This window comes from Natator depressus, chromosome 15 (genome assembly GCF_965152275.1).
Source record: "Natator depressus isolate rNatDep1 chromosome 15, rNatDep2.hap1, whole genome shotgun sequence".
In the NCBI taxonomy this organism is placed as follows: Eukaryota; Metazoa; Chordata; order Testudines; family Cheloniidae; genus Natator; species Natator depressus.
Window position 1 is genome coordinate 8919085 of NC_134248.1, and position 22704 is coordinate 8941788.

Below are 22704 nucleotides of genomic sequence, written 5' to 3' on the forward strand. Positions count from 1 at the left end.
GCTGCAATGCCATGGAAAACTGGCTAAAAGGTTCCTACTGACAAAAACATCCCCAGAACATAGGCACGTCCGCTACGGAAATATAGAGCTGGCATCAAAGGCCAGCGAGTGGGTTGGATGGACACAGTGATCCCCTGCTTGTTTCCAGTGTGCCCAGCAAACCAATGCCAGTTGGCCTAGTCAACGAGCAATGCCACAGCCCATGTCTAGCTAGCACCGGAGAGCAAATGAGGTGACTATTATCACTTAGCATCAGCATCTGCTGATCCCCTCGCGATAAATGGGCAAAACTTTGTCACTTAAGCAGTTACAGGCTACTAAGCCTGTCCCCTAGCAAGAGCCAGGGAAAGAAAACAGAGCAGAAGGGCCTGTGCCAGCCATGCTCCGATGAGCGTAAAACCCATTCCGAGAGTCTGCAGCCTTTTGCGGTGTCGTCTTGTTTATGAGATGACACTTCGGGGGTCTATTGTGCTCTGGTTGCACACACACAGTTCCTATTAACGCTAATGGGAGTGCAGGGTGTGCAGAGAGAGGAGAACATTTGTGCCTGAGCCAGGACGTACAAAGGCTTTCTGAGGAGAAGTAAACTTTCCTCCCAGCAGCTGCAGTAAATGGGGCGGTGGGAAGGGGGAGACGAGTCACCATCACTTTGCAGTTGGGACTGACCAACCGCTGAGTCACCACACCTCTCCGGGTCACCATACAGTCACCCAGACAGCAAGCACTGGAGCTGCTGGCCGCACTCAGGCATTATTCATCTGCAGTGTTAGCTCCTGGATGCAGACTCTCCAACTGCCGGGGCACGTCAGCTGGGGCTCAAAGACTAGCGAGCCAAAGAAGTGGGGCCAGACCCTCGGCTCATGTACACCCATGCATCTCAGCAGGTTGCACTGGAACAATTTAGAGCAGAATTTGGCCCAGGGAGAAAGGGGGGGGGGCAGGGAGTTTCATCCATGATTACGGCCCAGATTCAAAAGGAGCTGCACCAGGGGTAAATCTGGCCCGGTATATCTAAGGCTTCCATTAATGCTGAGAGAGAGCGTGGGGGACAGCAGATGTTGAAATGAGATTTAGCAGCAAAGAGAGAGACCAGTGCACTTTTGGGCCATATACTGAAAGGCACCTCTGTCATGAGGAGAGAGCAGTAGCCCCTCCCTCTTTACTGCGCCCTGGTGACCATCCCTGGGCTATTGCAGTCTATACTGGGCACCATGGAAGAGTTCCCCAAGGGAAGCTCTGTTGCTCAGAAATTGTCACCCATGGCTGGACCATAGCATTAGAAGACATGCTTTAGGGAATTGCCCTCGCAAGGCTGTGCACTGGATGAGCTGAAAGGTCTTTTCAATCCTTGCCTCTGTGGTGCTCTGAAAAGGGACCTCATTGCCTGTGGAAAACACGGCAGTAACACCAGATGATTATAACAGCCACAGGAGCGACTGCATGCTTGCCCCAGATGTCTTGTGGTGGTACATGATACCTGGGTACCTGTAGTAAACGGTGATTAAAAATTAACCAGTGTTGGGTGTGAACGGTAGAGCTGTCTTTCTAATTCATCTAGTACCTTTTTCTCCCACTTAAAATCTTAAGCATTAACGAGCGTAAAAGTCACCTTTCCTCTGAATTCTCTTCTTAAAGAAAGATTCCCACTGCGAAGTGAGGAGCTGCTGTTCAGAGCTGGAACTGTGGCACCCAATAGCCAAAACATACATACTGGAAGTGGAGCTCCGGCTTTTTTTTTTTTTTAATTAAAAAACCACTATTGAAAATACTGTCCGGGGGGGGGGGGGGTCACCCAATAGCCAGGGTAGTCATGTAAGAGAAAAGTCTATACCAAAAGGATATTTCATTATTTTTTCAAATTAGAGCACCAGGATGATCATGGGTTTTTTAGGGAACCTCTCCTGTGAACTGGAAGATTGCCCCAAAATGGGGAAGTCTTGGAAATCTATTTTAACTTTGTGCTACTTTCAAGAGAACAAATAAGCAGACGAGGTTGACCGCAATTCCTGCTTAGTCACATGCAAGATGTTGATTGATGGATTGATTATGGAGGGTATTGTTAGGAAAAGAGGTTGGTTTCTCCCTAAATACTGGTGAAATTTTAGTACTCAGGAAAGTGAAAAAATATAGTTACTTCAACTCACATTATTCTTTTTTCCCCCGCTTGTTGCAAGATGGGCTGAAGAAAACAAAACAAACTGCTTTTTTGGTGAGCCAGAGCATTGCGTTGCTTGTTTATAAAGCATTACTACTGCCACTTTTCTATTCTGCCTTTGCAAACATCTTCTGGGGTCAGCCAGGTCTGTATCATGCAGCGACTGTGGCTGGCAAAACCAACCTACAAGATGCCACTGCAGTCTCGTACCCCACATCCAAAAGAGGTCATGGAAATTCCCCCTGCAATGACCCACGTTTCAGTTCATATTTAGGGAAGATTTCAGATGAGTTCTTACTACATTTGATGCCATTTGCCCATCCCTGAAATGTGCTGTCAAAAGGTGTGACCCAAACTCAGATCTCTCCTGACCTGAATTTCCTGGCTGGAGTTCTTAGAATGTAACTGAGAACTTAACATTGCCAGAGCAGTGTACAGGGCTCTTAGCGTAACAGAGCATTCAGACCCATCTCTCGAAAATGGACTGAAATTAAACTTCACACCAGAACACGCCTGAACTTGGGGCTGCAAAATCCAGATCGGAACCTTCCTAAATCTTAGCCTACTTTGATATGGCTCCCTAAAAAGGTGATCTGAAGTTGTGAACTGGATCTGGGGTTTATTTTGGGCTCATCGCCACTCTGCAGTCACAAGACACTTCTGTAAATAACCCACGTCTCCACCAGAGCTTGCACAGCTAAACTGAGCAACCGGATGAACTTCCTTGCTCCTTCAGATCTCCTATTACATGGCATTGTGGAGATTTTCTCCTACATTCTCTCCGCGCTGACGGGCTGGATATTTTTAAACCGGAAAAAAAATGATACACAAAGCTGGGATTAAAAAACAAAGAATGAAAAAAAAAAAAAGAGTTGTTTTTTAATAATTAAGACTTTCAAAAATAAGAAAGCATGATGCAAATAACACGTTTGCATAAACAATTGTTGCTGGGCTGAATGGAGGAAAGGAGCTGCTCTTCAGAGCTAATTTATGGTAAATACAGGGCAGCTATTTTTTCATCTACACTATTGTGCAACAGCCTTCGCTGCTCATGGCCCGGGTGAGACGTTATCACGAGGGAAAAAAGCAGGAAAGATATGGAGGAAACAACTGGAGATATTTTTGTTGCAGAGTGCAAGGGACGTTTATTAAGAAGTATCATCAAGATTAGAAGTGCCCAGATGCTTGGGCAGCAATGGCCAGAGAACGCATGATAAGAAGAGCCCTGTTGCTCCTGTAGAGCCAAAAAGAGACTGTCCCTGTGCTTAGGTCATGGTGCCCCTGGGGAACTCTTCTCGGTAGCACCCTGCTTTAGGAGTAGGGGCACAATGACTTCCCATCCATCAAAAGGAGAGTCCATGGTGCACCTACCTGCTCTCAGAATGTACAAAAAGGTGAGGTTTGGTCTTCCGAGCAGACCCACTGTGAGAGCAGAAAGAGGCTAACATTGATTTTCTGGCTGGATTATTCACTCCTCTCTGTTAATACACCCTGAATCTGGCGTTAATTTCCCAGCAACCTCATTTAATCTGTGCAAACACACTGGCCCACAGAGGGGGAACTGGACTTTTTCGCTGTAGCCTCTCTCAAAACAGAAATGGGGGACAGGAGTGGGGTGCTTTCAGTACATCACATTTTATCCGGGCCTGCCAAGTTTGGGACGGAAGACGTGGGGGCACATAACGGGATTCCGATTTTTCACAGCAGTAGAAAGCAGAGATGGACAAGGCCTATCAGCTCACTTAGTGCCCTCAGTCTTCCCAGACCAGGGCCAGGCACGATGCTTGCTGGCATGGTCAGTGAATGACAACACACCTTACAGGCCAGGTCAGAAGGCAGCATTCTCCCAAGCCTCTAGTTTAACCGTTCAAGTGGAAGAAGACAGGCAGACTGGTTAATTTTGATGTACACCTTAAGTGTATATGTCTTTGGGGACAGCCCACAAACAGGGGAGGAAGCTGCAGTCGTTTAGCTGAATAATGGTCTGTTAAACTAGGGTAAGCACAGAGCAAACAGAACTTCTCTAATGAGCTTTTGATGGCTTCATACCCTGCTCCCCTCACCCTAATGAATGCAAAATCGAGGGCTACTGGAAAGATCCATGCCTTCCATCCTAATAAGTGACATGTGCAAACCAGATGTTATCTAGCCACAGTTTGACAAGCCATTCAGGGGCTTTCCAAAGTCCAAATTAGAGGGTGGGCACATTTCCACTCAAACTAGATGCTGATCATAGAATCATGGGACTGGAAGGGACCTTGAGAGGTCATCTAGTCCAGTCCCCTGCACTCAAGGCAGGACTAACAATTATCTAGACCATCCCTGACCGGTGTTTGTCTAACTTGCTCTTAAAAATCTCCAATGATGGAGATTCCAGAACCTCCCTAGGCAATTTATTCCCATGCTTAACCAACCTGACAGTTGGGAATTTTTTCCTAATGTCCGACCTAAACCTCCCTTGCTGCAATTTAAGCCCATTCCTTCTTGTGCTATCCTCAGAGGTTGAGAAGAACAATTCCTCTCCCTCCTCCTTGTAACAATCTTTTATGTACTTGATCTAGGGTTGTCTTTGATATAGAACTTTATTTTGCATAAAACACATTCCATTTTGGTCTCCTATCTGAACTGCCTTTGAGGATAGGACGGGAAGAGAGTAACAGGGTAGGCTCCCTGCAGAAGAGAAGAATGGCTAGGTACATGGCCACCCACGGGTTCCTCATCTTCCATCCCAAAATATGCTACAAGAAACTTGACTCTTCTGGCTCGCTATCATTTGATTGTAGTGAGCTCCTCAGGGTGCAAGCCTTTTACATAGACGTTGGAGCTAATGTATGAACAAACCTGCCCTTCCTCTAGCCAGTTACCATCTGAACGGTTCATTTGCTCAGGTCTCAGCCGGCTGATAAAACAGATGAGGGGTCTGCTGCATTATGGTGAAATTCTTGTAGGCAAGTGGCTAAAGGCGTTGGGACGTTTCTTCAGGAAGTCACTCAAGTGCAGGAGTCCTCGGGACAATTGCTGCACCTCTGCATCTCTCCACCCAGCAGCACATTGTACACACAGAGCCAAACTGAGCTCTTGCATAAGCGAGCACAACTCCTGTTGATGCCAAGGAAAGTTGCATTCCCTAATGTCAAGACAGAGTTTGGTCCATAGTCCCTCCAACTATTATATCTCTCTGGCCTGTTCCACTGGTTAATTCTTGGGCTCTGAAGTCCCATCAAATTTTAAATTAAAATGGTTTAATAGGAACAAAATGGCCTTTCTGGGCAGACTCTGATTTCTGAAGCTGGATTCCAGATTAGCTTTCCCAATGATCTAGGAGGCAGCTGAACAGCATGATAGGGGGCATAAATAATCTGAGACAGAGGAGAGGAATGGATGCGTCCCATCCATTAAATCCTGTGCTGCCAGTACAGCCTCCCATCTAACAGAAAACACGGGCTGTCATTACAATATAATCAATCCTTTCCCCCTACACGCGCCATGGAACAGCTAATGACACAGCTGGAAATTTAGCTTGGCTCCCTCTTTCAAGTTACAGTGAAAATATTAGTGATACCAGATCTTTCCTCTGCTGTCACAGCTCCTCAAGTTTGCAAGGCACTCCTCTGGCGAGAGGCGTGCCTATGGAGGAGCATGCTGGGTTAACATGCATGAACCTGGGACATCACGGTTATCTCCTGTTCCATATACAGAGTTAAAATGGAGCACTGTCAGATACCACCGTTGACTTTTCTAATGACAACCATTGTACATGCCCAAAACCTGGGTGACAATAGATGAATGGAATCAGCATTCTCTCAGGGTGAGCCAGACCTGGAGCAAAGTTGCATGGCAATCGTCTGCTGCAAAGGGGCGAGTTGGCAGTCACAACCAGAAGCAGCATATTTGGGGATTGGTTAGCACCCGACCCATGTAAAGGTCCTTGTCAACTTCCAGGGTCACCAAGTCAGCAGTGGCTGAAAGTCCTTGCCAACTATAGTCATTGCCATCTAAAGCTGCTTTGGCTGCTGCTGTGAAAGGTGATGTCAGCCCACCTACCTAGGGAGCTGGGACCCCTCTCCCACAATTGGCACCTGTGTTGGCACTCAGAAGAAAGGCTGAGGAATGAATGGGCACAGAGATCAACCTGCCATGCCCATTGCAAAGGCTGAGGCACACTGGTGGAGGCAATGAACTGTTGCAGCCCATGCTGCACCTAGCCAGGTAGCTAAACAGAGTCCTTCAGGCAATAGGGTATAAATAAACGCACCTTTCTCAAACATGACAATCCACTCAACATATGAAAGAGGAGGAGTCGCTGCACCACTCCATTCCACCAGAAGGGGGCAGGGCAGATAACACAAAATTAGATACAGGGACTGCTTATGAACTTTCAAAGCACCGTGGGAAATGTTCTGTGACTGACTATGAAGGCAGTATCAGAGAAGTTGAGATACCTTTAGCTTGAGGTTGGGTAGAGAGTTAGTTACTCTTCACCACAACGCACAGTGTGCATCACCGTACTTTTTTCTTTTAGGGTCAGAAAAGCACGCATGCCACTGTGTCTATTACCACGTGGAGTCCAGGGAACCCACCACCTCTTGGTTTGTGCACAAAACAATCTATTTGAGCCCATTACTCTACAAACAAAACCATCATTAAAAAAAAGTCAATAAAGACAAGACACCAACATATAATTTCTCCCTCTCTGTGCTCAGATATGTAAACTCAACACAAACCTCCAAGCACTTTCCCCTCTCCTCCCCCAGACACGCACAAGCAGCTCCATGCACCCGTCCCACATGCACAGACAGCAACCCAGAACCGAATTCAGGTACTGAGTGGAAGGAAAGCAGGGGACGGAGTGATGGACAAGTCCAAACCCATCGCCTTTCCCTGCAGCAAAGATCGGAAAGAACCTTCCCCTCTGCTCCCACAGTCCCGAGGGACTGCCTTTTCCACCCCGAGACAGAGACGGCATTGGGGAAAACTCCTTAGAGAGACTCCAAGGATTAGTGCAATGACATTTATGGCACATGATGCACGCACATAAACGGAGGACTGCAGAGATGGGGGGATAAGGGAGAGCAGCACAAGAAGGGACAAGGAAAGCGGGAGAGAGAAAGGGGTGAAGAAAGCAAGGCTGAGAGAAAACAGCTCTCTTGCTACCCTGGGTGTAATGAAGCTGCTGCTGCATGCTAGGAGGTGAGAAATGGGAGAGGAACAAGGAACAGAAGCTACTGGGCCCAGCCATGATCACATGGCGACATCTCGACCGAGAGAGAAGATAGAACCCACTTATTTCTTCTGTGGGTTTTAGGGTGACAGCAAAGCAACCCAGCACTGAGCTGCAGACTCATCAGCCTTAAGGGACGGTCAGTCTGCGCGGCTGCCTAGCATGGTGTGTAACTCACATCCAGAGGGCCAAATGCTGCCCCGGCTCACTCCATTTGCAGTACAGAGGTATAGTAAAGGCAGATTTGACCCTTTGGCCTTTCACATACAACTCCTAGTCAGTGCAGGACAGAGTGCAACTATGCATGGTAAAGCTGGTAGAATGTATTCTGTTCCCATTGAAGTCAACAGTGAAATGCTTTAACAACAACACTTGTCATCAGTAGATCTCAAAGCACTTTACAAAGGAGTTCAGAATCATCACCCCCATTTCATAGATGGGGAAACTGAGGCACTGAGCGGGAAATGATTTGCCCAAGGTCACCAAGCAGGACTTGCAGAGCCAGGCATAGAACCTAGGTCTCCGCACTCCCAGTCCAGCAAATCTATCCACTAGGCCACACTACCTCCCACTTACTTGACTTCACTGGGAGCACAGTTAGTCCAGTGCTGAGTGATTTTGAAACTCTCCTCCATAAAGCATTAGAAACAAGCCTGAGCAAAATGCCCTGCATTCAAACAGCACTGAACTTAGAGGAAGTTGGGATCCAGAATCAATCCCTACATACTGTACCCATCTCTAAGTTTTAGGACACACACACACACACACACACACACACAAATTTAATAGAACAAGCCCACTTTGTTGTATGGTCTCACAATCAAAGGAATTTCCCCCCCAAGATGTAACGTTTTGAGTACGTTTTTAACCATCATTTATTTAGGTTAAACCAGTTACAATATAAGGAAAAGTGGGTTAAAGTAATTCGTGGAAATAAAACAGAACTGGGTTAGTTTTCAGAGCCCTGTAACGCCTCCCCATTAAAGCTAATTTATACCACAATTAAATGATTCAGCATGGTTCCTGTCAAGTAATTATGTTTAATAAAGGCCTGAAAATGCAATTTGCTCTCATCTGTCACTTGATATCTAGTGTAATGGGCTCAAGGCCCCATCCAAACTGACTGATTCAGCAACACTGGTATGTGGTACTCCAGTGAAAACAGGAGCACTAAGATGCTGACCATGAAGCAGCTCTTCAGAGAGTTCAGAATAAGAGGAAAGGAATGTACAGAAAAATGGATAACGATCCAGGCCACACATCTCGCTCCCTGGCAGGTACAGAGAGAACCCAGGTTATGGCAGAAGTGAACGTTGCAGACAAATAGCTGTGATCTCTGTGAAAAATCCAGGACTCACAGCCGGGGAAGGGAAGCTTTCTAGCTAACTTGAGAACAGGTGCAGCATGAGCACCGCACACCAAGGAGCTTCAACCCTGACTCGGAGGGATTCGCTCCAAGGGTTTAGAGAGTTGTTCAAACCCTGGGCCTAGCTGCTGTGACTGCAAACAAGGCTGCAGCTTGTGTCTTCTACAATCTTAACTGAGATTACCAGCTCATTGTACATAGGCCATCAAGCAGCCATCAGCTGGGGGTGATTTTTGGTCACTACTAGCTAGGGTGGCCTGTTTTGGTTGGATGTATTCCTGGAGATTTCATCACATGACATAATCTTTAATTAACATTCAATCTTTAATTCCTGGAGACTCCAGGCCAATCTTGGAGGATTGGCAACCCTACTACTAGCCCAGTCTGGATTGCAACAGGTGGCCTAGAGGTGAAAACTTCTATTCCATTACTAACCCGCTAAACCATCCAGTCCACCAAAGAAATACATTGGGGGGAAAAACACGACAGGAACACAGGAATAGCCATACTGCATCAGACCTGTGGTCCATCTAGTCAGACAGTGGCCAGGGCCCGATGTTTCAGAAAAAGATGCAAGAAGCCACGGTGGACAACTGTGGAATGGTTTGTCCATAAGGAAAGTCCCTTCTAACCAAAGGAAATTAGCGCTCAGTTTATGCACTGACATGTGAGGGTTTCATAGGCTTGTTCGCATAAATTTTCAGACTATCGTCTGTGTCTCTCTAAAATCCAGACACACATGCACTCTGCATGCTGGGGGTCTGTTTTCAGACCTCACGCCAGCACACATTTTCCCAATGCCCTGCTAGATGCCTGACTGCAAAGCCCTACTTTGTGTGTGTGTGTGTGTGTGTGTGTGTGTGTGTGTGTGGTCCAGGCATGGACTTGAACCTCAATTTGCATGGGTGCATCTGCTCAGCAGTGCACAATGTGCCTGAAAACCAGACCCCCCTGCACGTATAACATGGGCAACCAGGGAGAGGGTGGAGGGCACAAGTGGGAAAGCTGCAGCACTGGGGAGCAAAGAAAGGAAGATTTGCTGCTTAGATTCAAGACAGCGCAAAATGTTAAAATGAATATGAATTTGGATCTGTGCCATGCTGAGAGGCAGAGAGAGACAGGATGAGAGTGAATGAGTGTGGGTGGGAGGTAGAGAAGCCACTTGTGAAAGGTGAAAGGTGTTTATCAAGGTTCTGCAGAGCAGTGTTGGAGCAGGGCTGTCATAACTGTCTCTGCAGACACGTTTCCCTGCAGGAGTCAGCTGATAGCAGTGAAAAATCCCCCCTCCCCACCGAGCAGGCACAGTCTCCAGTGATAAACTGATGGAGCAGCAAGATTCCTCTTTTAAAAAAAAGAAGAAAACAATCCCCCAAATTCCCCACATTCGCACTGAACAGCTGATTGGGGTCTCAGAAGCCACAGTGCTCAATTGAAGCTGGTTGCTTCCTGCTCAGTATGAACCAGAAGAAAAATCTCAAAAGATCAATTACACACACACACACACACTCTCACAGCCCCCTCACTCACGGCCTTTGCTGGAGTGGAGGGGGACTCCATGACAAGTCTATACAGCGCTTGGTGGTTGTTCTTTCCAACCTGTTCTCTCTCCAGACATTTGCCTCTAGGATCCCTTCAAGACCACCGTTGGGAATTCTGCGTTCCTCCTGTCCAAAGCTGGCTGGTTATTCTGGAGAGTGAGTAAGCATCTGGGGACAGGGAGAGAATCAGCAGGAAGTGTCTTTATTCTTTCCATGCTCCCAGTCCATGGTACCCTCTGGTCTTCCTTAGTGCATGGAGGAAAGAGAGAGGAAGGGGAGGAGGAGGACTGAAGGGATGAGAAAGGCACCGTCCCTTAACTCCGTCTGTCACAGCCTGGAGAGGAGAGACCAGACAGACAGCAGTCAGCACCTGAACAAGGACAGCTGGACGTTCTGCTGAGTGCAGTTCCCTCCAAGGTGCCACCCACCATGGAATAGACCTCTCCAAACATTAACCTACTCCCGTCAGGGGATTCATGCTGACCTGGGGGTTACTCACTGGATGGAAGGAACATGTGGCAGGTAAAGTTCCAACAAGTCCATTCGTTCTTATGCAAAGGAGGGTTACCATGGAGATAGTAAGACGGCTTAAGTAATTGCACCTCCCCCCGGGTACCCCCATATCAGTTAGATTCACATTATTGTTTGATGTTTTCTTGCCCAGATTGGTGGGGGAGAAAATTGTATATGTAGTTGTCCCTTTATCTCCTGCCTCAGCGCGGAGGGATGGATTAGACCTCTTGAGGTCCCTTCCCGCCCTGCACGTGTAGAATTCTATTGTTCCATACATACACAGTGTGTTTGCGTAAACAAGACGATGATAAATGACAAAATTTTTATACAGTTACCGTAGCATCCAAGTACCTGATCCATCATCTCTAATGCCCCCTTCGCTTCAGGACGTCGGCAGCAAGCATCCGGGCAGCCCTATTATAGGTCTCTATTCCATATCAGACCCTTAGCTACAAGACCTCTTTTGACCATGATTCCCCATGTCCATTCCCACAATCATCCTGCCCTTCTCGTAACAGCTACTCAAGAACCCCGTTACCCACCACTACCCAGCAACTGGTGATAAGCAGGAATACAAAGCTGCAGATTTACTAGGCCTGACAATGGCAGCAAGGGGAGAATCTGCATTACCTCTAGCACCTAGAGGTTTGGGCCCAGACCCTGAAAGGTCTGAAGGCAACATAAATCAATGGGAGTTAGGCACATAGATCCCTTTGAGGATCTGGGCCCAAACATGGCAGGGCTTCGTGGAAACATTTTTGTTCATTCAGTCTGTGACCGTCGTCGCAGAGAGATGATTACACAGCAGGCACATCACAGTCGTAAGAGTCAGGGGAGAACTGTCAGATCATCTAGTCCGTTGCCAAGGGGGGCACGAAGTCCCCAGAGGACGTATAATACCGTGTATCAAACTGACAGCATATGTCGTCTTAGCCCATAGGCCAAGGACAGTGAGTCAGGGGTGCGTTTATTAATAAACGATCATGTTATAGGTGTTGGATCCATGCTGCTGAAAGTCTGGGTGTAGGCTAGCAGCTACCTTCTCCCAAGCCCCCCATGCAAACACGTCCATTTGCAAAGTAGGGTGGGGAATGGAAACAGCTGGTCATGTTCACCTCAGCAGCATGCATACAGCTGGCTTAGCAACTGGTGGGGGTGTGGGGGACGGACAGCCGTGTGGTCTCAGGCATATTCTGGTCTGCCTGAATTCCACCTCCCAGAGAGATGAGGAACCAGTTGCTGGGGGAGAGTGCAGGTGAGCGGTAAGCAAATCATTACTACAGTGCACAATGCCGCTCTCATTACCCTGTGACACTGCTCTGGAGGAAGCAGCAACCCCAAGGAGACAAGCAGCAGCCAACCTCTCCTTAACGAGGGAGCCAGAGAGATACCTCTGACAGAAAACAACTGCGGATCTGAAATCCTCTCCCACTCATCATCTCCCAAACACAGCAACCAGAAACAGAGGGCAAACTTGCAGTAATTAGGGTAAGCTGCCAGCCAGAAGAAGTTTGCCAGCCGTCACAGCAAGGACAAAGTGAGTGCAATACCCTAAAGGGCAGCTGTTTAAATGACCAAACGCAACGAAGCAAGCACGTAACCTACCAACTTCGGGTTCATCAACCTCTGGCCTTCCTTGTAAGATCTCTGGAGCTACTGCCTATTTCCACCACGAACTATTAATTAACATCACTCCTGTCAAACCACCTAAATTCATGGCAGGCTTTGGACCATCTACTGTAGCCTTCTCAAGGCTGATATTTTATTATCTCTGGGATTGCTGGTGTGCCTTGCCTCCAAACACTAATAAAGGTGGGGCAACAGGAATTTCTGTAGCTGAGAACTTTAAACAGGGAGATTCTATGGGGAAGAGTTTCCCAAGCCCTTGTTCTCCAATGTGAGCATGAGACATTCTGCAATTTAAAGAGCTCTGAGAGAGGCACACAAGGAATAACTGAGGGCCTCAGCAGCTCATATGGGGCTACAGAGCAGAGCTAGAATGCTAGGCTGGGAGATTCGGTTGCCAGATGTAGGATGAGAAATCAGCATCTCAAGGCTCTTCATTGTCTTCCAGAAAGATGATTGCACAAGTAAGATGAGTCCAAATGCAAGAAGGCCTTGGTTACCTTTTGTGGGTGGATTAGCACAACTCTCCCCAATCCATTATTCCTGTAGTGTCCTGTCCTGCCATTCCATTCTACAATTTCCATGGCAGAAAATATACTCCAAGATAAGGACAAATCTCTCCCCTGCAGCTTGATACGTCTATGGAACTGTGCATGCTGCTCCCCATGTTGTGAATTAATTTATTTCCCTGTGTATTCACTAGGTATTGTAGAGGAAAAATAGACAGTGAGAGAAGGACCTTCCCACTGAGGAAACTTAGGGGGAGAAAATGGAACAATTTAGTTGGGGATATGATTTTCTGCATTCTCCCTGGAGCTATTATAGGGCCAAATCCAGAGTCCCTTACGTGGAATCTACTCAGGCAAAGTGTTCATTGAAGCCAGTGGGAGATCTGACGAAGCACTAAGCCAAAATGATGTGAGGACAGGATTCGGCTAACAGATGCTTGTGTCAGAACTGAGAGCTTTCTCCTGGCCCTGCAAACTCTCCTGCTGTTTGATCCTGAAAGGCTGACCCATGCGGTACTCTCACATGTGAATGGCCCCCTGGAGACAAAGGGTTACCCACAAATCGCCACCTCTCTTGACTTCTCAGTCTCAGAAATGAAAACATCCTTGACAATAACGTATTGAAACCTTAGCAATGTCTCTCTGAAGCCATGGTGCAGTGTGAGGCAATCATGGGCCACACATTAACAGCCTTTGGAAAGGCCAGGCAAGTCTTCTCCACGATGTTAAGTATACTTATGACTGTACTGGAAGCATACGTACTGTATATCATGTCTCAGCAACACATAGATGGGCATTATTGTGCTATAAGGCACATTTTAGGAACTCCAGTTTGAGGTCCATTGCTGACTCAGTGACAGCTCCCGCCGGATACTGCTAATGCAGTATCAGGTGATATGTGGGGGAGGTGGCTGCAGGAAACGCATGTAACCTCTCTGTCTGATTAACCAACAAAGGCATGCTGATGCTTTGGAAAACTTGTACGTCTCTGATGAGTAACTGTGCCTGGAATGTAACAGCTAAACGCAGAACTGCAGGCCTAGGGCAAGGGTTCTCCAACTTCTTCCGAGTGTGGGGTACATTGGGATGCAGTCACCTCCTCCACACCCATTCACCACCATATGGGCCACCTCTCTCTCCCTGCCCCATTCACCACCCAAAAGACCTCCCTCCCCCTCATTCACCAGCACACAGACTGCCCCTGGTCTTCCCTACTCCCCGCTCACCAGTGCTCCCCTTGCCACTGAACATTCCTTTCCCAGTGGCACCTGATAGCTCCAGTCACCCCAGACCCCAAGGGCAGCCCATTCCCTCTTCAATCCCACTGGAGGCAGCTAAACTGGCTCCTCCTGCTTGTTTCCAACAACTTACCTGGGCTCCAGGATGCTCACCCATAGCAGCGGCTGGTACAAAGAAAAGTCAGCACCATAACACCACCACCTAGTTTTATATGCTGATAAAAAGCACTATATCTCAAAGCACTTTACAACGGGAGGTAAGGATCCTTATCCCCATTTTACAAATGGTCACCATGTGACCAGCCAGCTCCCTAAGCATCACCGACACATGCTCCCCATATCACCAATGGTCCATGGACCACAGACCAGGGACTGCTGCCATTGGAAATGCCCGGGGGAGGGGGTGGGGGTGAAGGACTTCTCTGTTAATCCGGCTCCACTCCCCTCCTCCACCCACCCCAATGCCAATGGGCAGCATTACTGGCAGACTTGTGTAAGGTGCTGACCCATGGAAGAGCGAGAGCACCAGGCACAGGGAGGGGAGAATCAGTGGAAATACAGGGCAGGAGCCTTACTCTGCCGACTTCCAGAAGTGCCCGGGGTGCGAAAGGCGACGGTTCCGCTTTGGCAGTTTCTCCAGCATCTCCATGAGCTTGGTGAAGGTGGGTCTCTCCTCTTGTTCATACGCCCAGCAGAAGAGAAGGATGTCCTGCAGCACGCACAAGACAGACAATGAAACAACGGAGCTAGCCCTCTCCACACACTTTACTGGGACTGCACAAACCCAGAGAAAGACAGGCCGAGACAAAGCCCTGGATCCTAGGCACCTGCGTGCTTTGGGGAATTTTGTATCTGCCCATCTCTACCATGGGCTGAAAAACTCCTTCACCATTCACAAGGTCCCGAACTTTGAGGGAGATCAGATCTTGACGTGAATCCTGTAGCTTGGGCCCCATATCCTTGCAAAGAAGGGTGGGAGGAACAGTGGAGTTCACTCCAAGGCGCACATGCCACCTCCCAGACACCACAAAAGGCTGGGTAAATGCAGAAAGGACGGAGCTGCTGTGTTCCCTCTCTGGAAGGGGAAGGGATACACCCTGCTTTGCTGCTGGAGCCCTGCATCTCTCCCCTACCCGTAACACCTTCTTCCTTCCAGCCAATAAGAGCTGGATGGGGCCCACCAATAATAGGTCAAGTGGGTCTAAAGGTGGCTGGTGTGGAGTGACATGAGGCGCTCCTTCCCCTCTAGGGACTGCATGAGCCTCCACCACCCTGGCAGTCTCTTCTGGCTGAGACAGCAGGAAGGGAAGTTAGATCCTGGCACACAACACAACCGCATTTTCTTTGGCCCACGGGCCACCCCAGCAAAGGTGATTTTTGGAGACGCAAGAGTGGTTCCTGGCTGCGTCACAATGGGAGCACCTCCCCCACCCACCTGAACACACTGCCGCATCACATACCGATATCTCTTTGCCCATGCCGATCTGGCTGAGGTTGGGCTTCATCCCTCTTCCCACTTGCCATATTATTGCCTCTGCCGGTTGCGTCTTGAAAGGCCACTCCCGCGCATGCAGCTCATACCAGATAGTGCTGTTCGGAGACAGTAGCACTGGGCGTTAGAATGACCTAGACACCAAAGATGCAGTGGGGGTAACTCTGAACACTGGAGCCAGGCCGCATTCTCTCCCTGAACATCCGCACTGACAGAATATGCCCTGCCAGGGGCATTCCTTATTCAGTATCCAGGGTAGACATCTCAGAGAAGGCATGTTCTCACACCACCGCTACCCCCTCCTATGTAGATAGCACCTTGTACCCAGGGATCTCAAAGCATTCCACAAAAGTGGGTATTCATGCCATTTCAGAGATGGGGAAACTGAGGCACAGAAGCTAGTGTCTTGACCAAAGTCACTTGACAAGTCGCTGGCAAACTCTGAATGAACCCCCAGCTCTTCCGACTGCCAGCCCCGTGTTCCAATACACTGCCTCCCCTTTGCTGGGGATTCTCATCACAGTCTCATCTTGACCTGCAGGGATTTTGCATGTGACTGTAACTCTCATTACCAGTAAAAGGCACCTGTGCCATTCCCCCCCACCCACCTTTCCAGCACTTATTGGGCCAGATCTTCAACTGGTGTAAAACTGGTACAGCTGCATTGATTTTGATGGGGCTACATCCATTTACACCAGCTAAGAATCTGGCCCACTGAGAAGAGAATAGGCCTCTTTGATGGGAGGCACAAACAGACTGACTAGTGACCCTGGTACTTCAAGTGGGAGGCTCCTGCCATGCTGCAATGGTGGTTGAACCTGCTGCATGGGGAGCAGCTTAATAGATAATGCAGGGGGTAAATCGGTCTTACAGCTGCTTTTACACATTCACGCCACCTGCTCCAGCTGGATCTGGAAGCAAGCTCTGTAGCAACAGGAGGTTTTGCTTTTCTGTTCTTTCCCCAACGAGAATTCAGTGCTAGATCAAGAGCCCCAAAGGCAGATAGGTGGTAGGTAGACTGCCCGTAACGCAGGGACTGTCTGGACAGCGATGCAAGCTCCCCCACACACCCCCATCTGGGATCTTCATTCCTGACCTGGCGGGACCAGCCACCTCCTGGGGTGGAGAGGATCGGTCAGCTCTCCAGCCATTTGCCACTTGGCCACTCCAGACAATGAGCCAAGGCCCCATGTACTCTGCAGTGAGCTGCACCTAACGTCTGCGCCGCCCTGGTGCAGCCCACTGGACATTCTGCAGCAGCTTCATTTCAAGTCAACAGCTGAGCTGGTCGACGTGGCCATGGATAGTCCAGGCCGCACACTGAATTTCATACGTAGTTTCATTTGCTATGCACTGCCCCGGCATGAGGGGTTTTCAATGTGCCGCAGGGAGCGTCTTGATGGAACTGAACTGTGTTGTCGGGGGGGGGGAAGGTGGAGAACCTGGCAGCTGAGCCGGGGGCCAGCGGGGTCTTTCGGCCCCTGGGAAGTGGTCTGGGATTGTGGAGGAGGCCCACACTGGTATCATCTGCTGAGGTGACCATCAGTTTACATTGTTCACATTTAAAACAGCTCTCTACAGTTTCAGAGTCAACAAGCCACTGAGACGGGGTCCGCTGGGTGAGGAGGACCACACCTCATTGGCTGATGTTGGGCTCACATTTTATAAGGTTTTCTGCACAACTATGAGGTTTGCAACCCCACTTTATTAAATGAAAGCTTCGGGCTCAGATCCTGACGTCTGGCACAGCTGAGCTAAGGACAAAGGTGTTTGAAGCCACTTGTGCGCCGCCCCATCCCCATGTCTTCCATCCACGGTAGAGGGCAATGTTCTTCTCCGACTCCCCACCTCCACAGCCGTGGAGGGAGAGGAGTTCTGAGTCACCTCCCTCAGCTTTGCAAGAAACCTCAATCTTCGGCTTCAAAAGCGCTCCGAGGCGGACAGCCCTGTCCAGGGGCATTGTTCTGCTTCACTTTTATTATATTCACCACCAAGACATGACTTGAGGGGGAGAAAAAAAAAAAAAAAAAAAGATTGTCCATGACAGCAGCAATCGCTGCACCATGCAAAATAGGTTCAAAGGGAGGAAGGGAATACAGCCTCGCATGCTTCATCTTTCAGGTATTAATTGAAAACCAGAAATCCATCAAGTCAAAGGGGAAATGCACCTTGACAGGGTAATGAGAGATGTCCTGAAAAGCATCAGCCAGCGTGAAAGGAAGATCTAAGTCCCCCTGGACATCAGCTCCCCTCCTCCCCATGACCCTGCTGAGATTTCCTCTCTTGCTCACAATAGAACTGGATTTGAAAGCTGGAGCTGGGGGCTGAGTTACAAAGTTGTGAGGTACCCAGAAGGCAGACAGTTAGCCTGGGCTCCTTGTTCCTGCCCCAGCGGCACAGCTGTCTCCTGATCCCTAGATGGAACTAGTGGGAAGGGAGGGCACGAAACATCAGATTCTCTCCCCATAGCCAACTGGCTACACTTTTCACTGCTGCTCTAGGACCAGAGACAGCCTCCAACATCACTTCCAAGAGGAGATGCATTCAATAGCTAGCTCGCCCTTCACCCTGCTATCTGCTCCTTGCCCCCTTGACAACCAGGCTTATTATCTGGTGTCCGGAGAATGGGACTTTTTGAAAAAGTAAATGTTCATGCTTCTAAGTGGACTCTTGGGATTAATCGGAAGGTTTCCTGGGGAATTCTTGTCTGTACTGTGTTAGTGTTGCTGGCCTGAATGGATTTGTTTTGAAATAATGCGCTCGAGAAAGGAATATTTCACCAGGACCAGCGTAGCAGGCTGCACGCAGAGCGCTTTTGTAAGCAGGGCTCTCTTGTTTCTGCATCTACTGAACTTTCGCTTCATTTCTTCTTCTTCTTCTTCTTTTGTTATGGCAAAACTGATTGAGAACCAAAGCCCAGCAGCACCAACCACAAATGCCAGGAGCTCTCTTCACATTCACTATGTTCAAGGCACTAATGTCTAAAGGGGGACCTGGGGATGAGGCAGGTCTAGTTGCAGATTTCCAGTGTGCCAGTCACCAACCTAGGCACCAGGCCTAAATTCCCTTCTGGCTTAAACCGGGGCAGCTCAGAGCCTTTGGCCCCAGATACATCCACCATGGCTCCGTCCCTTCCTCGCATACTGCACTAGTTACGTTAGGGGAGTAAGTGGCTTCCTCTTTGAAGACAGCAGTGGTAGCTATCAGCAAAATGGAAGAGAGGTGAGTAGCAAATCTGCTGATGTATTTACTCAGTCTGATTCTGAATCCTTCCATGCCTAGAAGTGCCATTCTCATCAATGAGAGTCATTTGAGCAGAGGGGAGGCAAGATCAGACCCCAAGTTTGGAACTCTTGATGGTTTATAGCTGAAAGGATCCATGGGCTGTGAATAATATAAATACAAACCGTTCTAAAGTTCCCTTGAGTGAGAAGCCTGCATCTTTACAAAAGTGGGGGGTAGACATTTTATAAAATACTTCTTGCTCCAGAACTATGCCAGTCTTGGGGTTCAGGGGGGCAGGTCCAACTGGCAGTATCCAATAATTTAGAGACAATTTCATCCACAGGACTGGATACTGCACAATTAGAGGAAGTGGTGCTGTCTGCCAATGGTATTCGTAAGTTGCCGGTCACTGTGGTATGTTAAGTGCAACGGCATCTAAGGCCTCAGTCTTTGGAAGCGTCCATTAATTTTAGATGCCTGTTTTCAGGTGCCAAATCTGACATGCAGATCCTGGTTTTCAGAGGTGCTGAGCACTCGCTGCCCCTACCAAAGTCAACATGAGCTACTGGTGCTCCATGCTGCTGAAAAAATGAGCCCTGGTCATATCCAATTGCGCACCCAACATGTGTTGGGGCAACCCCCCGCCCCTGAAAAAAATTAGTGTGCCTAAGTGGCTTATACTTCCAACGGAATAGGAACCGGAAACATTGCTGCGAGGTCTGGAGTATTTCTAATGTTCTTATACCTGAACGATTTCTTCCGTTAATCTGCTTGATAAACGTGTATTTTCTGTGATGAAGGGAAAATAAAAAGCTCTGTACATATAAATATATCCATACATTCCCTTTCCTAGTCTCAGGCAACGGAGTCTAGATAGGGGGATAAGAGTGTCTTGAAAGGCTGAGTCTAACAGCACCATCTCACAGGCAGCTGTTCTCCTTCCAGCTAAGCTGAGAGTCGTTACTGATGGTCAGCGATTCAGTGCAAAGCAGATTTTAGATCCAAAGATTGCAGCTGTCCATCTCCAGAACGCAAAGAGCACGAGGCTTCCAGAGAGAATTTTCAGAAGGCCCACTCTGAAAACTCATTTTCCAGAGTTTACTTTTCAATTTTAGACCACATCCCCGCAGTCGCCACTGTTATTTTGATGGCTGCAACCAGCTTTAATTAATTTGTTTTTCTAAGCATGACTTTCCCTTGCACAGCTCCATGCAGAGTTATTCCTTACCTGTCAGACCAGACGTATAACATTAATTAGTGGAGCGGAGGGCATCTCTTAGCTTTGTGACACTTCACATTGCTACATTGATTGATTCCATTCCTTATTTTTCCTCCTCCTTAATGGAGAACTTCTGTGAAGCAAGGTCTTAATCACCTGGACATTCGGTGTTTCTCCATACAAATTTTTCTACGCCAGAATCTTTTCCTGGGGACTAGAGCCTAGATCCCACTGCAGACACACTGGGTCACAAAGCAACCCCAATAAGGTCAGCCAACAAGCAGGACCATCCCTGCTTAGAGGAATGAACAAGAGGCATTAAGGTAGCAGAGCAGTGCCTACACTACCCTGCTCCCTAAGGCTTAGTGGAAAGGGGCCATGCAGCCTTTCCCTGTACCCTGGCAATTCTCAGTGCCCCATGAGCCAGATCTCCTCAGGCCACCAGTAACTCTAGAAGAACCAGAACACCAGCCAAATCTGGGGGCAAAGTCACGGTGGTGTCAGTTGTCATGGCGCCACTGAAATCAATGACCCAAGCTGACGATCTGCCCACTGGTGTTTACCAAAAGGAGAAAACTAGAGCTGTCCTGCAGTGTGCTGGGGAAAGAGACCAAAAGGGGGCAGAAAGGCAGTGCAGCCTTACCAAGTCTTACGACTCTTTCCCTTTGCTGCCATTTTTCGTCTCATTTGGTCCCAAATTCCTTCAGGAAAAGAATTTCTGAGCCAGATCCTCAGCCGGTGTAAACTGGCAAATCTCCACTAAAATCAATTTACAGCAGCTGAGGATCTGGCCGAACAATTCCCAGCACCTGGGAGGATATTACGAACCATGAAGGACAAAAACACTGAAAACTTGTAAAAGAAATTGACGGCTACTTTAAACAGGCATAGAGCTCTCAGATAACAACTTTAAGTCTTAACCAAATGGCTTTTGCTTAGTTTGAGAAGATCCCTTAATTGCTTCTTTTTTTGTTGTTGTTTTTAACACTGACATTACACCAACAATGTACTGCTTTAATTACTGCATTTTTTTAAATGGAAATAGCTTGTCAGATAACAGCTTCGCATAAACTAATCATCGTATGCTGCAGTCTTTAAGGGCACAAAGGAAAATTAATCCACCGGGCAAAACCTATCGTCCTATGTCTGCCTCAAGGAAGATTTTTTATCAGGGAAATGGTTGGGCCACTTTCACAAAGGATATTTTCTATTAGATAAATAGTGTGAATAATTAACTGGTGTACTAGATGCTCTAACTGGAAGAAAAAAATCACCATTTACTCTGTCTGTCTGTCATTTGGCATCCCCTCCCCCTACTGTCCGCAGTTTTAGAGCAAAATTCTAATAATGTTTAAATAGTTCTAGATTTTCTAGCATGGAGATCAATGTCCATAGAGAATTCAGAGTATAGAACTCTTCTAGGTTCTCCTACCCACCGCGTCACACGCAATCAGCCGGGCTCTCTAAAATGTTTCATCTATGTTCACGTTATGAAGTATTTATAGGGGAGGGATGGGTCTGAACCAGAAACCAGAGAGCTGAAGGTGGATCTAGTTTTCTGGAGTTGGCCCCGGTCACAAAGTGGAAGTCCTGAAGTCAAATGGGATCTTGCCCCAAGCTGGGGGATGCCATTTGGACTGTGGTTTCAATTCAGTCTGCTGGAGACAAGGCTCAGCTCTGGAGTTGGGCTCTGGCTGACGCAAGATTCCATCATTTAGAAGAAAGGGTTAAGCTGAGGTCCATCCCTAATTTAGTTTGGTCAGTGAGATTCCTCTAGCACTCCCTATCTCAGCATTTAGTGTGCTGCAGAGTGCTGGCATGGAGACAATCTCATCCCCCACGCAACACAGGGAATGGCGCTTAAAGTGGGGAAAGGCCACAAGGGGTCGCAGACCCGGCAAACAAATATTGAAATATTTTAAAAAATCAAGCTGGGTTGCTGATGGGTGCGCTTTAACCACTCTCTTACTAAATTTGCGGCTCCCAGATTATGATAGCCCCCACTTTTTTCAAACTAGTTTAAGCATTGGCATGAAGAAGAGGGAAAGAATCTTTCATGCTGACCAAGATCCCAGGCTGTGGGGCAGCCAGCCGGCAGAAGCTAGGTGATCCCAGGCTGTGGGGCAGCCAGCCGGCAAAAGCTAGGTGATCCCAGGCTGTGGGGCAGCCAGCCGGCAAAAGCTGCTATAGGCTGCAGCAGTCACTTCCTTTATCTCCTCTGTGCCTTCTTCTACGTAGAGCTGATGGCCAGTAGATCCATACAGTTAGTGGATGGAACCAGCCACCTCCCTGGCCTTTCCACAAACCCCTAACACATACGCACTCGGCTGCCATGAACTTGGCTCTATGGCACAAAGAATACTGGAGGCTTTGTTGCATTCCACAGCCTTTCTATAGGCAAGAAAGTGCCCTCCCCTCCGCGGCAAGGGCTCCACACCCCCACACCCTCCTCCCCCTAGAACGCTCTGTTCGGACTGTTCCACAAACCAGCAATCCGCCTGGGAGACCAAGAGAGTTACCGAACTCCTGCTGCAATAAGACAGATCCCTTCGGTTCCATTTCACTTCCCTCCCATCGTCCCTGCCTGCTTTCCAGCAGCACC

The 22704-nt window shown here is 48.3% G+C and overlaps 1 protein-coding gene across 2 annotated transcripts in view; it reads right to left on the reverse strand.

Annotated features, from left to right (window-relative positions):
- Positions 1–1776: 1776 nt before the first annotated feature.
- KSR2 (kinase suppressor of ras 2) overlaps positions 1777–22704 on the reverse strand; it is a 281058-nt gene continuing 260130 nt past the window's right edge. The window contains exons 19-21 of one of the 2 annotated variants that reach the window (XM_074973249.1): positions 15627–15756; positions 14742–14875; positions 1777–10614 (exon numbers count right to left, since the gene is read on the reverse strand). In XM_074973249.1, the coding sequence (XP_074829350.1) occupies positions 10608–10614; positions 14742–14875; positions 15627–15756 (271 nt within the window). In that variant the 3' untranslated portion in view covers positions 1777–10607. Of the gene's footprint in view, positions 10615–14737; positions 14876–15626; positions 15757–22704 lie in introns of those variants that run through there. The other variant, XM_074973250.1, reaches the window with a different exon arrangement.